Source organism: Schistocerca cancellata, chromosome 1, assembly GCF_023864275.1.
Source record: "Schistocerca cancellata isolate TAMUIC-IGC-003103 chromosome 1, iqSchCanc2.1, whole genome shotgun sequence".
In the NCBI taxonomy this organism is placed as follows: Eukaryota; Metazoa; Arthropoda; class Insecta; order Orthoptera; family Acrididae; genus Schistocerca; species Schistocerca cancellata.
The window spans coordinates 792,653,014-792,670,018 of record NC_064626.1 but is presented as its reverse complement, the minus strand read 5'-3'; the positions used below and the strand labels follow the sequence as shown (position 1 = coordinate 792,670,018).

At 34.0% G+C, this 17,005-nt stretch overlaps 1 protein-coding gene across 8 annotated transcripts in view; it reads left to right on the top strand.

Annotated features, from left to right (window-relative positions):
• Window positions 1-16,038, top strand: part of LOC126187649 (longitudinals lacking protein, isoforms H/M/V-like) — a 166,523-nt gene extending 150,485 nt beyond the window's left edge. For all 8 annotated transcript variants that reach the window (XM_049928861.1, XM_049928870.1, XM_049928888.1 and 5 more), the window contains one exon: window positions 840-16,038. Coding sequence is in view for 1 of the 8 variants with exons in the window: in XM_049928921.1 (XP_049784878.1) it covers window positions 840-846 (7 nt within the window). In the remaining 7 variants the exon portion in view is untranslated. The remainder of the gene's footprint in view (window positions 1-839) is intronic.
• Window positions 16,039-17,005: the final 967 nt, after the last annotated feature.

The window sequence follows — 17,005 nt, the reverse complement described above, 5'->3', positions numbered from 1 at the left end:
TGTTGCCCGTCAAAGCACATATCCATCTACCGTGTTTCCCCTCTTTGCACATTCCCACCTGCCTCGTTTCCTCTATTTTTGCACATTCCCATCTGCCTTGTTTCCTCTATTTTTGCACATTCCCATCCGCCTTGTTTCCTCTATTTTTGCACATTCCCATCCGCCTTGTTTCCTCTATTTTTGCACATTCCCATCCGCCTTGTTTCCTCTATTTTTGCACATTCCCATCCGCCTTGTTTCCTCTCTTTGCACATTCCCATCTGCTTCGTTTCTCTTCTTTGTCTCTCCCCAATTCTCTTTGTTGCCTCTCTTTGCTTCGTCCTTAATCCACTTCGATCTCCCCATCCTCCTCCCCCCCCCCCCTTTTTGCCTCAACCCCCAATCCGCTTTGTTCCCTCTCTTTGCCTCTTCGCCTCATTCGTTTTATTCCCTCTCTTTGCCTCTTCGCCTCATTCGTTTTATTCCCCACTTTGCCCCTCCCCCCACACCCACTTCATACCCCTCTTTGCCCCACCATCCACCTTGTTTTGTCTCCTTGCCCCCGCCCTTTGTCACCATTTTTTGTGTGGTTGCCCTGTTGTCCCCTCTCTTTGTGTGGTCCATTTCCTTGTCCTCCCCCCATCTTTGTGTGTGGTCCACATCCTTGTCCGTAATGCCCCCGCTCTGTGTGTGTGTGTGTGTGTGTGTGTGTGTGTGTGTGTGTGTGTGTGTGTGTGTGTGCGCGTGTGCGTGTGCGTGTCTGTTTTACACATGAACGTATACGTAATATCTAGATGTCTTAAATATTATCCGTTTATGTGATGGTTTAATTATTTGAGTGTTTTTTCTTCTAATTTCAGATATTAACTGTTTGATTCCTCAAGGCTCTAACAGTACAGAACATTCCTGAAATGAAATCAGCTTCTTCAAAGATGCCATCACACCTTTTTTCTACATTTTCTGATATTTGTATGAAGAAAATTGTATTTACGTGATGGTTACTCGGGAATGTGGTACAAATGGTTCTAAATTGATGTAGCCATGTGACTGTAATACAAGAAATTACTGCTGTATGATAGAACTGGGATAACTTTTTGAAGTCCAGTGGTTTTGTTTATTTTTATTGCAATGGATTTGACTGGCAGATGTAAAACATACAGAACTGGATCCGCACTCCTCTTTTGTATCTCAACACAGACTGAGAAAAGGGACACATTTATGTGATGTGTGACTGGTATTCAGAGTTTTGTGCAATCAGTTGTTCTCTTTGTAGACTGCAATGAACTGACTGTGTTAACAGCCATGTTGTCTATGATTTGTAGACAGTCTCTTAATTTTATTTTATTTTTTTTATTTATTTCTGTTTTGTACTGAGGAATGTTTACTGACTAAATGATATTGAATGAAATGATCTAGCGATATTGTTGACAGAATATTTAATGTTAAGGAAGATATGGTAAAAGCCTATTATAATGCAGCTTTCTATTTCTCACAGTGTGCATTGTAATAGACAGATTTCAATTAAAACTGATGCCTTCAAAATTAACCTATTTGTAAGTCATTTTCATTCTTTCTTAATTGTCCTTAGTTGCATTTGTCTTGCTTGTGGTCATAAGTTGCTTTTTGTAGTATTTTGTTATCCAGCAGGAGTAATTATTGTTTCAGTATGGTGACACTCTTTATCACTCATTGGAAGTAATACCACAGTGAGCAAAGGAAATGTTGAACAGTCCGGCAAAGAGGTCACCATATTTGCAAAATTAGTCAAGAACAGTTTCATAAGTTCAAAACAATTTAAGTTTGGCAATAAAACAAGTACCAAAATGTTGTTTGCACCACCAACATCTAACTCGTACTTTTGATACGAGTTGGCAGTTCTGAGGAAGAAATGAAAACATTATTGCTGTGTTATTTTAGGCTTGTACTGCAAGTCTGAATTTGTCGTACTGATTATTATTTCTATTCCTGTGATATTTCTGGAAATAACTCTTTCAAGCTGTTGTAAGGTGTAATTATCTTATATCTCACACCTAGATTCGATGGTACATCAAGGTGCAAAAACCCACTTCTCGCAATCACAGTATCGTTACTTTGTTCGGATGTTTAGTGTGCTACTAAAAGTTGGTTCGTAATGTTACTATTCAATCATTTACGTTGCTATGTTCATTTGTTGTTTGTAAATGTAATGGATACATGAGCAAGTGACAGTGTGTTAAATATTGTAGAAGGTAACAATCTACACGTCTGGTGATGTCACAACAAGCAATCTTGCGTGCCATCCCCAAGTTATAGTATTATATACAAATACTGTAATCTACAGAAGCTAAAACCAATAAAAGATAACTGTGCTGATGTTACTTTGACAGACACTACCATCAGAATGACTACCACAACTACTTATCTCAGTTGTTTAGAAGTATCCTATTGTTGCCAGAAAATAAGAGAATGTATCAACTAATAACCATAATACTCAGTGAGGTTTTTTGTTTTGAATGCAAACCATGAGATGTCGCCAAATGCATAAGTAAAATGATATTCCAGTATTGTGAAATTAGTTTTGGTTGAAGACATGGCAGGTTTTCACTAATCAGCTCAATTCTGTGTAATATGCATTATTGTAGTGACATAATGTATGAAGTTGCTGCTTGGGTATTAATCTTCATTTACTTTGCCCATTACTGTTGTTACAAAGCTTACATTGTGGCTTTTGTAAGGCTTCAGTTTCCCAAAATGAGCAAATAGTCAGTTTGAACATGAACGATAATTTTAATTTCATATACTGGTCTGTGCCCTGATGTAAACGACAGTTAGCATATTCAATGTATTAATTTTCACTGTTGAAAAATCTTGTCATGTTTCTCTATTTCAGCAGAGACAAACCAAATTAAGCAATGACATCACCAAATCAACCAGTATTTTTGTAATTGAGCAAACTGTTCAAAAATAACAAATTAGGATATGGCGGCCTTGGATAAAGCACGGCGTTTGTCAGTATATATAAATGCTGTGAGTTATTTTATTACTGAAACTTAAGTAGTTTCTTTTCTGTAAACTGAAAGTGGAGGGGGAGAGAAAGGGAAGGAAATATTGATGTCAGCTGCATCGGGACTTTAAGCAGAATCAGTGGCAACAAGTGAAAATCTTTGTGGACTCTGCATCTCCTGCTTAGTAGGCAGTTGTGTTAACCACTCTGCCATCCGGACCCAGTGTTTATTGCAATTGCGCAGACTATCTCCGCTGACCCACAGTCCCACATAATGCCACATAGCCACAATCACCGCCCGTGTCCTCCATGCTTGCTACTTTGAGGTTCCCGCTGAAGGTAGAACGTAATTGTGCATCTGCACTGAAGGTGGTGGATTTGTTGCCCATTAATGTGAATCAATTGTATGAATGTGTAGTATCTGTTCTTTTCGATGTGTTGGATTCCATATGGTATCTGTTATTGCAGACCACACATTCAAATAAATACGTTCTGTTATGAAATTGCCTCTACAAGAACACTCAGCCATTATGTACTGTACACATGGCTTATTTTATATTGAATTAGCAGAAAACTGCTCATTTTCCATATTGTTGTTGCTATACCCCACTTTACTTTTTTGCTTTCTTTAATCTCTTTAGAACAACTGCTGGATAACAGTATCTTTCCTTTTTCTTCAATCACAAAACGTTTCCTGTCACTGTACCCATCTCTCATTAAGTTGGGATGTATCGATTGGAGCATTTTTATTATGCCAGTTCTCCTTCACTTCCATCTTTATTCATCTCAGGTCCTATTCTTCTAGATGTCATAACACTAATTCACTCCTACATCTCCCTTCCCAATCATGTGACTAGCAAACACTGCATTTTTCAGTCAGATTTCTCCTCATACCATCAACATTCTTTAATACAGATCATTTGATGCTCAGTCTCATTTTTTATCTTCTCTGGCCTGTATCTTCCCAAGCACTTACCTCTCTTTTTTTCTTCAGTTGTGCTGCACTGTGCCAGACTAATGTTGTAATCTCAATTGCATATAATTCTATGTTGGGCTTTTTTGTCTAGTTGTGTCTTGCCTTTGCATCTCAGTGACGAAGAGGTTGGCAGAAACTAGGCAGCCCATCTATGAATTGGTTTCTTGCATTTGTTTCATTATTTGCTACCTTCCAATGTCTGATCACTCTGTCAAGTGTGATGTAGAACTTTTGTTGTTTATCTTTGTAAGTAAAAGTCTGCCAGTACTGCTTTCTTTATCTTCACACGTACCTTTGTCTTTCATATTTGATTGGTACTTTGAGGTGGAAGTGCTCATGGAGTGCTTTCATCAATTATTTGGTCCTCATTTATGTAAGGAAAATATGAAATTATCATATTTGTAAAATTTGAGTTTTTCACGCTATTTAGAAACATGCTGAGTATTGAATTAGTTTAATATATGTGGCTAATGAAATCTCAGAACTCTCATTTTTAACTTGTGCTAAATATCTTATACTTTATGTTGTATACAGATATTTGTTTAAAATTTGCTTATGTAGGGTCTTAAAAGACTGCACTTGCTAGGATAATGGATGTATAGTATTTAAAAGCTATGGTTTTCTTCATTAATGTTTTGCTAACTTATTCTAGTCAGTGTCAAGAAAGAAAATCCTACTGTATGCATGTGTTTTATGTAACTATTCATCAATTTTTTTATGGTGGAAATAACACTGATGTTCATGGATGTGAAACAGCATACAAATCATCTACCTGAAGTTGCCATGGTATTCTGAGTTTTAGAATCTTTCAATTAACTATCAGAATGGGCATTCCATACTGTGAAATCTGATGGTTAAATTAAGTGACTTTTCACATTAATTTACTGTACAGGGAACATCATAACCATAATTTTCCATTATAGTATTTTTAGAGTGCTGCTGTGTAAACCATTGAAATAGCTTATATAACGAGAAAACACACACACACACACACACACACACACACACACACACACACACACACAAGTCATTCACTCTAACTTCACTTCGAAGTGTTCTCAGCAAAAAAAATTAGGTGTGTGGTAATCTAACGGGGCATTCACTCAGTACACTTGTACCGGTAACAGCAGTGATTTTCTCTGTATGTGGGCGCATCTATGGAGCTCTTCTCCATAATCTCACAGTACCTTGTAACACCAAACAGCTTATGCAGAAACTAAAACACACCAAGTAAAGCAGTGGCCACCATAATAGTGTATGGAAGCGATGCAAAAATAAGAAGAAATATGATATGGAAGTCTTCTGTTGGAAACCACATAAGTGGGTTTACAAAAACAAACGGTTGCGAAAAGTGGGTTTTGAAACTATTAGTTATTTATTTACTTGTAATGTCAGTATTTATTATATCTCTTATATAATTTATAGAACCATAAATTAGTGTTAAATGCATTGCAGATATAATCAGTATAAACTTATGATTTTATCTAGTACATAAAGTATGTTTTAGACAATCGTATTTACATTTTGATATGTTTACACAGCCATCTGACAAACATAAGTGTTCATGACAATTTTTATACTTTTTTTATGTCAGGTTTTCTGTTGTGGCATTTTAAAGACATAGCAAGGACCAAAGAACTGACAGAATAATTTTTGAGATATAGACTGAACCATGATCAAAGTATTTAGTTTGTGTGCATTGTATTGTGTAGTATTTTCACAGAGCAGTGTGATCTTTGTGTTTGTGGCAATGTGTTTTTGAACCTTGTTTTGTAGGTTCAGACTGCAGCAGAAGCAGTGTATGCATATCAAAATGATATGAGAAAATTTATTTATGTATTTTTACCTGTTGCTGTGGATAATTTGGCCCAAGTTTTCTTAAATAATTTTTGTTTTGTGCTTCACATTTTTTCCATTATATATGAACTCATTTTTCATTTAAATGTACAGGAATCTAGAATTGGTTTGTAATTAAAGATAATTGTCTGTATACACACTGTGAAACAATCCTTGTATGTACATTTTTCATTGGGGTCTTATTTTAGAGATTTTCCTTGGTTCTCTTAGTTTTGGTAGAGAATTATCAGGTCTTCATTTAGTGGATACCAGTGCCTCATGCAAAGAAACATAAATTAATACAATCACTTTTCTAAAAAGGTAATTGTGCTACATTTGCATCATCTGTAACCAAATATGTAACTGACATAGCTATGAAGATACATTATTAAGAATATATATATATATGTATACATACATGTAAAATTCAATTACAAATATATGAATGTGTATTAGAAGGGAAAAAAGAGAGGAAAACACTCACACAAAGTTCCTATATCAGAATATAATTCTTGCTAATTTTTATATCTCAGTATTTGAGCAACATTATAAAAAGGAAATGTAGCTGTGTATCAATTTGATGAAACAACTTTTTACTTTAGCATTAATATTAATGCTTAGGTGTTTGTTGTAGAGCATCTGTTTTGAATTGAGGCAAAAAGAGGAAGATTAAGCTATTTATCCTCAAAATATTCTAAATGGTTGATAACTGAGAGGAAAGTACACTTTATACGTACTAAACCTATTTCGGAGATTCATTTCAGTTCTCATCATTTGTACATCACCCAACACTGTTAGCAGTTTACCTCAACTTTTGTGTTGTAGCTATTGTTCTTGTTTATTTATGTTGTAAGCAATTCTGTAGTTTATTTTCATTTGTAAGTGCATATTGTAAGTTTAATGTACTTCCTTTGCCGAGATATTGTCACAATTGTATGAAAGTTTCACAGTTGTTTTTAAACTAAATGGGGAAATTTACAGGTGAAACACACACATGAACATTTTTCTTATGTTCTGATTTAATGTCCATGCAATATGCGTTTTATCACTTATGTAATAAAATGCTGCAAACTGAATCCAATAAGCAGTTGAACAGTGGTGGTTTGTGCAAAGCAGAATTCTGAAATTGAGGTTACTCTGGAAGTTGGTTCTTTATTTCTGCCATTGAGATTATGTAAACTGCAGCTGCAGTTACCATTTCTTCACCTCTCACTTTCACTCATCTCTAGTGCAATGTGCTCTGATTAAGTACATCACTTTCATTCTTTATTTTAGTTATGAGTCAGGTTTTTTTTTTTTTTTTTTTTTTTTTCCCCCTCGATCATTGAACACTGACATGCCTTTTTTACAGATTCAAATATAATTTCCACATTTTGTTATTTTTCTGGTGTAGTACTGTTTTATGTTAAGTCATTTGGTTGTTCTTGGCTCTGTAGAGATTCTGAGGCCACCACAGTGACAGCAAGAATTGTGACAGAGTGTAAGAAACTTAATGAAATAATTAGAAACTACTCCAGTCATAGGGCAAGAAATTATCTTAGGTGCACTCTGTAAAGAAAAGTAACTTTAGGAAAGTTGCTGTTGGTCAGCAACTGTATAAATAGATAGCTGCTTAAAGAGTTTCATTACTCAGATTTCTGATAGTTTAAATGCATGAAAACTGAAAAATATTAGTTCATTGCTTTTCCAATTGTTTGTTTAATTGAGAAATAACTGTTATGACAGCAGCTGTTTTTTATTCTGCTTTTGTAGCTACCCACAAGTGGTTTTCAAACATTATTTCTGCATTTAACTTCCTAAGATATATTTTAGGTTACTGAATATGCAGCTGCAGTTTACGAGAAAAAAAAAATAAATTTGTGGTTGCTTATTTTTCTCAGAATATTATTCTTATTAGTTTATATTGCTGAAAAAAATTACAAGTTAGGCCTCTGCCTGTTAATATAATATGCAAGTGAATCTCTTGCAAATTCTTATAGTGAAAAATATCAGACAGAAGTAGGTTTCATTTGATTTAAAAACACAACTTATGCCATCTTCTAGATATCTATTGTAATACTTCATTTGTATACTCACAATTCTTTTTTTATTTCATACACAATCACAGATAATTGATTTGTCAGTTTATCAGGTTATGACCATTTGAAATGAGAGTATATCACAATATATTTCGAGACTAGAAAAGATACAACAAATTCATGGAGTGATTTGAAAGCTGAAATCCTGTGTGTCATTACACTTACCTACTTAAAATAGATATTTATATTGGTGTCAGTGTACAGTCAGCAGAGGTACCTTAACTTCTGTATTTGTAACTTTGTGACCAGTATAGTAAATGTTTTTGTGCATTTATTGTTCACGGGGGTGATTTGATATTTTTTAGCCAGGTTTTAAATTTCTGTCTGATGTACCCCACTTAAGAAATAAACTTTTGGGGGTGAACCAAACACCTTGAACAGCCATGCATGTGTGCTTCAGTTCTTTACCAGTGTTGGTGTAGGACATGTGAACGAATCTCAGTCTTTAAGATATGTGTATCTTTCAGTCTTTTGATATGAATATATATGCTGTACTTGCTGTTGGGGATTCTTTCCTACACATGATTTCGCCATTTCATGACAAGTAGGAAAGCTTGTGTAATTGCACATATTACATTTTGTTTCGATATAAAATGAAGATGATAGTTTTGAACAGCATTTTGCTAGTGTGTTAGGGAGAAACTATTTTTAATGATCTCATATTTTATCAAATGCAAAATTTATTATCCATATGTAGCTTTATTAACATAATTTATTCTCCAGGAGACTGATAAATGTTTTTTGTCACATGTGTTTGTGTGTGTGTGTGTGTGTGTGTGTGTGTGTGTGTGTGTGTGTGTGTGTGTGTGTGTGTGTGTGTTACCACCATTCTTTTATTGCATGGCAACATATTGACACCTATATAAAGATGTTCTAGCAAATTACTTGATTTTCATACGTGTGTTGCTCATACAGTCTTGAAAGATTTGAAATTGTAGTGCCATCATTTTCCAAGGGGATTGTATTCCATTGATACTATTCCTAATTTTATTTTGAACAGATGGTATTACATAAGTTACTTTTTAAAAATATTATTTTTGTTGGACATCTTGATTCAATTAGTGAAGTTTTGCGAGATCATTGAACTGAAAGCATTTAAAGTGATTGCATTATTTTTTTCTATAGATGTAAATCTAGCATTTTTTCTTGGTTTTCTGTTATAGCATTTTTTCAGTTCATGACAGATTATTATATAAGTGTAGCGATTGTTTCATCAGGTTTTTGCCTTTTGTGTAACTCAAAATTCTTTTGTCAGGAAGAGTGTGAAATTTCATGAATGATAAAAATAGTGTTTCATTCCATGGTTCTGTATTGCACAATGATCACTTTAATTCTGACCAGTATAAAGTTAAACATACAGGAAATATTACATTCACTGGCAAATAATACAAGTAACTTTCATGTTTCTCAGACATTATACACAAGATATCATTTTAAATAGTCTGTCGTGAAATTGTTTTTCACACAACTGCACTAAAATGATGATATGAGTATTTCTCACAACAGCTGCTGCTATTATACAGCTACAAAAACTTTCATCATTATTGAAGAATTAAATTTTATTTGCTTTATGGAACTATTTTTATGATGATTAATCTTATGAAGTAGCGCATTCTTCTGGATAATAATAGAAATTAAATTCAAAACTTGTAGTATGATTGTGTCTCCTTTATACACTGTATACTGTTCCCTGTTTTTCAGGATGCTGTAGTACAAGAATTGATGCTGTTCTGGGAAGGGGAAAAGGGGGTATTAAGATAAAGTTCCAATTTGAAACTTGGTTATCTCTGTGTTTCAGTCACTTTTTACTGTGGTATGAATTGTGTTTCGTTTCATAATAAATACCTCTTCCACAGGTACTCATTACCATCCAGTTCTGTTTCATGTGTATATCATCATCATGCATTGAGTGTAGCAGAATCACTTAATAATTTCAACAAGGTGGATTCTGCCATGTAAACATCTTTAATGTTCCGTGATTCATTTACTTCTATAATTTGATGTTACAATCAATTTGCTACGACTGTTATAAGGCAGTAACACATTCTAAAATAACCAAACACTGATGAATTCATGTCATATAAAACTTTTTACCACCTGATACAGCAAGGTGAAGAATTACTTTCTTCAAATATGAAAGGGTTTTTGTAACATGCACACTTTTACTTATGGATGTTAACTTTGTAAAGTCTCGTGACTCTTTCCTCAAAATGTTACATCTAACATCTGACTGTGGGAATTAAAATTACGGTAAATGCACAGTTTCTTCAAGATCTGAATAGGTGTGGCAAACCCGTCTCTCATTAATGTAAGGTACAGTAAAAGGAAGAAAATCTGAAAGAAGTTATATCTTCATTATTCCTGTCACCTTTTATGACTGTAGGAAATAAGAAATTTATATTGTGCATAAAAACTGATATATGTTGAGAAGTTTATTATAACCTACTTGTTTCGCAGCCCTGTACATTTGAAGGAAAAGTATATCATTATAGATGTTTGCTAATAAGACACATACAGGATATTTCAGAATATAAATGGATAATGAATATCAAAATATTTGAATATATTATTGTTATTAATTTTCATATGTAGCACATAGTTTGCAGTAGAAAATTGTTTTTGATTTTATTTCTTACGGACTGATTTGTTTTGGTGACAATTTCTTCAGATGAATAAATGTGGAATTGTTGTTGTGCGATATAAAGTGTCTCCCTACTGTTTATCACACCTTTTTGTTTCTTAGTGAACTTAGACATCAGGAGGGCAGGATCCTGATTCAGCCAACCTATTTCAGTATATCATTGCCTGAGTAAAAGGAATACTTTTACACGGAAAAAATGGATACAATAACAGTACATTTCTGTAATTTACGATATTCTGACCTTTTTAAGCCACCCTTGTTCATAATACTGATCTAAAATACATTCTGCATACATGGTTGTGTTCTGATATTAATTTGAAATTGGCAAAATGTTAGTGTTTTATTGCTTTAGTATTCTTAGAATAAGTGATTGTGCTGAGCTTGAAACATATCTTGAATATTTGAAGCATATTTTGAATTACAGTAAATATACTTCTTCTCTTGCCAAAAACTTATTAAATAAAGAGGCTAAATTAAAATCTGGGCTAACTTAAAACTAAAATATTTTACTTTGAGTGTTAGAATGCACAAATGAAAACTAGTCTATTCTGTTAATGAGAAACAAACCAACCCAATGCTAGGCTTTGTGTGTTTCTTCTGTTTAAAAGAAAAACCCTAAAGAAGGGGACATGCAAATATGTATGAAAACATACTCAGAACACTTACATAGTCGTAATTATTCTTGTTTCATTGTCCTCTCTAGAAAGGTGATATTTTCATTTGATCATCTGTTGTCAGAGTTTCTTTTTTTGTACTTCCATTGATGTTTCATATTTTTAAACTAAGTTTTAAATCAATGTGTATTATATCACTGTTTTGGAATCATAAGGAACGAGTGACCTTTCCTGGTTAAAAACGTGCATGTATGCTCTATTATAATGACATGCTATGAACTATATCTGCCCACCGATATATCTTGTCCTTTTAGAATGAAATGATTTTGAATTGTATTTGAAAATAATTTCTGGCCAAGCTATTCAGAATTCTCTAAAGACTGTGTTTTATTAGCCGTTTATAATTTTTGTTGTTACTATTTTGATTGGATTGGAGTGACAGTATTCAAAGTTCTGAGTTTACATATTGATTCAGTAATTGTTTGGATTGTAGTTGAAATGTTCTGCTTCTTGCATGAAAAACCAATTGCCTATCTGTCAGTTATCTCTCTGGCTGTGATGTACTGTTGTAGACACCATGTTGCTTGTAGGAAACATTAAAATCTGCTACTTGCAATACTTTTTGAACTGGTGTTTGTTATTTTTGTGATGATACATACTTTGTCTTTTCTTTATGATATTATTGGAGGTTAGGTTCTCAAATAATTTAGAATGTGTTTTCAGAGAATCACAGTGTATGTTATTGTGTTTATTGCCATTAATCATTCACACTCTTATCTGTTCATTCAGTGCTTGAAAATTTAAGGATGCAACCATAATAAATTTGTTATAATATTTGCATTTGTGGTGGTGTCACATTGTAGTGTGTATACAGGAGATACGTAAATGTGAAGTGCAGTTGTTACAGTTAGCAGTTTGTGTGAGAATGTTTCTGCAGAAAGATATTGCATGATACTTAAATACATACAGCAGGTGCACTGTTGATTTGAACAATACGTATTACTACCTGACAGTGATGGTTCCAAAGATCTGTTCTTATTGAATATCAAACCAGATATGCTCATTTTCATTTCAAAGTCATCGTGCATTATGTCGAAGAAAAATGATATATGCTGTCAGATGTAAAAAGCATTAACACATGCCAGCCCCACATTTTCATATACCATGAATGATATATGAAATCTGCTAGATAAATTTTATAAGTACTGTTAAGTTGCTGTTTGAATCATTTTGCAACCTTGTTTGTTGTTAATTTTATGTTTATTCCAAGGCAAATATTTAGTTTATAGTACCATTTCCAGAATGAGATTTTCACTCTGCAGCGGAGTGTGCGCTGATATGAAACTTCCTGGCAGATTAAAGCTGTGTGCCGGACCAAGACTTGAACTTGGGACCTTTGCCTTTCACGGGCAAGTGCTCTACCAACTGAGCCACCCAAGCACGACTCACACCCAGTCCTGACAGCTTTACTTCTACCAGTACCTCATCTCCTATCTTCCAAACTTTACTGAAGCTCTCCTGCGAAGGACGGGGTGTGAGTCGTGCTTGGGTGGCTCAGTTGGTAGAGCACTTGCCCGTGAAAGGCAAAGGTCCCGAGTTTGAGTCTCGGTCCGGCACACAGTTTTAATCTGCCAGGAAGTTTCTTATAGTATCCTTTGTTCAAGATATGTTACTAACAAGTTCAGTTTCATGTTTTCCCACCTCCTATCATCATGCATTGACTACAAGAGATGCAGTATAATTTACAGTGAAACAGAATTGTAGAGGTTATTAACACTAAATACTGCTATGCAGGAGATTGTGTAGACCATTTGCTATTCATTGAATGCTGAGTGAAAGAACATCTGTGGCAGTGCAAGAAGCTTGATTTGGGTATTCCTAGAATTCAGGTGTTTCCATTACTTAGTGATTTTTACGTTTTTGTTTGAATGAAAATGCTCTTTCTTGACTGTCATAGTGCATAGCACATAATAAATTGTTGAAATGGTTCTGTGTTCTCAGAATAAAATTATTGTGGTTGTTCCAGTAACATCACAATGTAAATTGACAAAGATTATAAAATTGTAAGTTGTAAGTACATGCCTGTGTTCAACAGAAACTTATGGTTAAACTGTAGGGGCTCCATTAAAAAAAAAAGCTGGTCAAATACCAGAATTATACCACAGTCTGACATATACAGTAATGACACTGCTGTGAAAATTGTTACTCTCAGATAGTCAAAATGACGTTAGTGCTTCAATTATATAAGCTGAATCTTACTCATGAAGGAATACTTTCAAATATGTGTATAACAGCAGCCTGCTCCACTAAAAACAAGGGGATATAAACATACATTTGATCTGTGAGAAGCATACATTTCTGCTTTTGTTCTTGACACAAAACAGTTTTTTATGGAGTCTAATGATTCTTACGTTCTTACACATCACCCAACTCTAATACAAATATTTTTGTAAATGTAATTATTTTGCTTCAAAGGCAAATATGTTGATTCTTGCTGTTTGTGCCTCAGATTTAGCAACAGTTATGGAATTGGTTTCTCCTGTGGTGGGAACCACTTTTATTCTCACATCTGTGTGGTTTTTCCTGCAGCTACAATTGTGGTGGCTTATTTGGTATGATAAATAATATAGGTCTTACATTCCATACAAGTTTCCTGCATTCCACATTCACTGATTTGACTGGAAATGTATTGAAGAAAACTGCACACTGTTGGAAAAAAAGAAAACTATGTTCTTCAGTAAATATCTGTACTGTACATTACAAGAGAACTGCAGATAAACTTACCTGTAATGTACCGTTTCATACGTCCCTGGGACCTTCAGAAACTAAAGAAAAACAAATCTTGTGTCATTTCTTAATTAGTGCTGATTGTTATTGCACTGCATGTGTCCTCTATTGTAAAATTCTAGTTACAAATCAGTATAAGTGATACTGTTCACACTCATACCGTATTATATTCAGAAGTGTAGCGTTCTGTCTACCTTGAGAGCTGCCATTGTAGTATATAACAAGCATGAGTTGGGAGTGTTGTGACTGTATGTGTTAGACTCTGATTATACTAAAATATAATTACTTGTATATCACTGGAGTATGACTACCCACGTACATTTTGTTGTCACAAGAATAATAACCTGATACATTAATATTACATCACAGGTTAGAAATTTCTGCATCCATACCTCTTCATGCGTGTATTTCCACTCCTTTTGTACTGTATCAAAAGGAACTCATCTGTTACAGAATGTAGAGACCTAACATTTGGAGATGTCTGGCATATCTTAAATATTCCTATAATGAGTGCAGCAACCTTTCCTTCCTCCATGATCCAAAACTTTTAGTTAAGTTACTGCATTTTACAACTAGGTGTACTAATATTGCTACAAAGTGTGTACCACATACAATTATTTTCATGCTTCTACAAATGTAAGAATTAAAAATGTAACTTATGGCTACTGTAAAGCCACACAGGAAATATAACCTCTTCATTTTTTTTACTTCACTTGCTAACTGAAATGTGTGATTTTGCTCTTTTAATAAGCAGAATCCTACTTCTATTTGTTGTATAACAAGAAGTATGAATTTCACACGTCCGGTTTTCGTTAGCAGTGTGGTTACATGACGTGTGCTGGAACTGACACACTTCTGGGGTGCTTCCTGGAATTGACACTACAGTAAATTTGGATAATTCTTCACCACTTGAATGAGGTTCAGTTTTTTCCCAAAATGGTGTCAATCATAATTTCACTGTGGAATAATAATTTTATTGGAAATCAAAGATCTATGATTTACATAAAACTTAACACTATTTTGCACCATTAATATAAATGTTCACAATCTGGTTTTGCTTAAGAGAACTGTGGCACAAGAAGTTGTGATATAACAAATTACTTTGTTTAATATATGTCACTGTTCACTTATTAACTGGTGAATTCTCATCTATGTTGGATGTCACAAAAACATATTTTTGTAAGTTATTTTCTTGTTTGAAACACACCAAGTGCTTCAATATTGAAATGCCTTACCCACTTTGCCATATTTACCATTGCAGACATTTCCATGATGTGCAACAGCACAAAAACTTTCACACAAATCAGTACTTGAGTTCCTTTGAAACATTTGCCTTAGATGTTGTATATAATGTACTTCATGCTAAATTTGCCTTTATTGTTATTTGTATATATCAAAAGGACAGTTTTTAACACATGTACTATGCTTGTGTGATCATTGCAGTTTTGTGCTTTCGAAAATAAATCCAATTCAAATGGAGTATGCTATGGAAGTTTGTATGGAAGAATTGTTATGCAGAATAATCTGTGTTAGTGTAGTTTGTTATTGTTAATGCTTGAGTCAAGATAAGCCCAGTATATCATTTAAAAATGTAAGACTATTAAATACCAAATATACTTAAAATGTTTCAGTATATTTTGTATACAATAGATTTAGGACCACATATCATATATTTGACCTTAGACTTAGGTTAGTATGTTGCCTGACAATTTCATCGATATGTATCTGATTATACAGTCTGACTGTTGGAAAATTTTGAATTGTGTAATTTTCGTAACAGGTGGAAATTAAGTGCAATGAGTTTATTGTTTTTCTTTTTCAGTTATTGTTTCCATTACAAAACAAGGTTTTTGTTAGTTATGAATGAATATTATTTGACGATATTTTCATATATCCACATGTTCTAATGAATGTTTTTCTGTAATTGGGATTGTTTTACTGCGGCTGTTATAAATGGAAAGTGATATTTATACTTTGTTGTGGAATGACTGGGCTTGATATGTTTTAATATGCCATAGTACATATATCTACATAAATATGCATTTTGTCGTAGATAATAGTGAGGGGTTATGGCTATTCCATTATTTTGATAAGAGTGTAGCCTGTTTGGCCCTTAAAACAAAATAAAAATAAAATTAATAGAAGTGCATTTGTTTCATTTCAGTTATCCTCTGTATTTTCAAAACTAATTTTGCATGTGTATACATTTATATCAGTGGAGCATCTCATATAGTGTAATGTACAGTGCTCTAAATTAAGAGACAGGTTGTCAAACCAGGCTTGAATTAAATCCATTTGCCACATCAATGACCCTATTTCTTTTACACGGATGAATTCTGGTGTGGTATTTTGACAGTTTGCGTGTCTATTTAAACAGATGATGGCCTAATCCTCAGTCTCAAAATATAAATGCACAAAGGTTCAAATATGACACCACATAGACCAAAGCTTAAACAATTCACCGAGAGATGGTGACATGGCTTTGCTCAGTTAGTTGCACGATGACTGTATAAAAGTTTCATCAATTTCTTGCTGTATCAGATGTGTTTATTAACTCAGGCTTTGTTACTTCCTCTGTCGTCATTGTCAGACTTTATCTGGAGACCATTTGGTACTCTCTTTAGTTGGCCGAATTAATGTCACAGTAATGGAAATGCCTTATGCCACCAGACATTGTGTTGCTGTCTTATGATGGACGACCATCAGTAGCAATGCTTGTTTCATTAGATGGTGGGTAGCTCAGCTTATTTGCCTGTAGCCTTTCAACATCAACTATTCATTCCCATGTACCACCAAGGGCTCCAGTTAGGCGGAGGAAAGGGTCATACCAATGAGCATGCACTCAAAATGTGTTAAAGGGGATAGTATAGTTATTAAACATGTCAAACAATGAAAAATCCAGGTTGGGATAATGACAGTATTATGAAAAGGATAGATTGCTACTCACAATATAGAGGAGATGAGACACAGACAGATACAACAAAAAGGCTGCTATACATATGAGCTTTCAGCAAAAAAGCCTTCTTCCACAATTGGAAACTTAGCCACATTCATGCAAAAAAAAAAAAAAAAAAAAAAAAAAAAAAAAAACTCTCACACACAATCACCGTC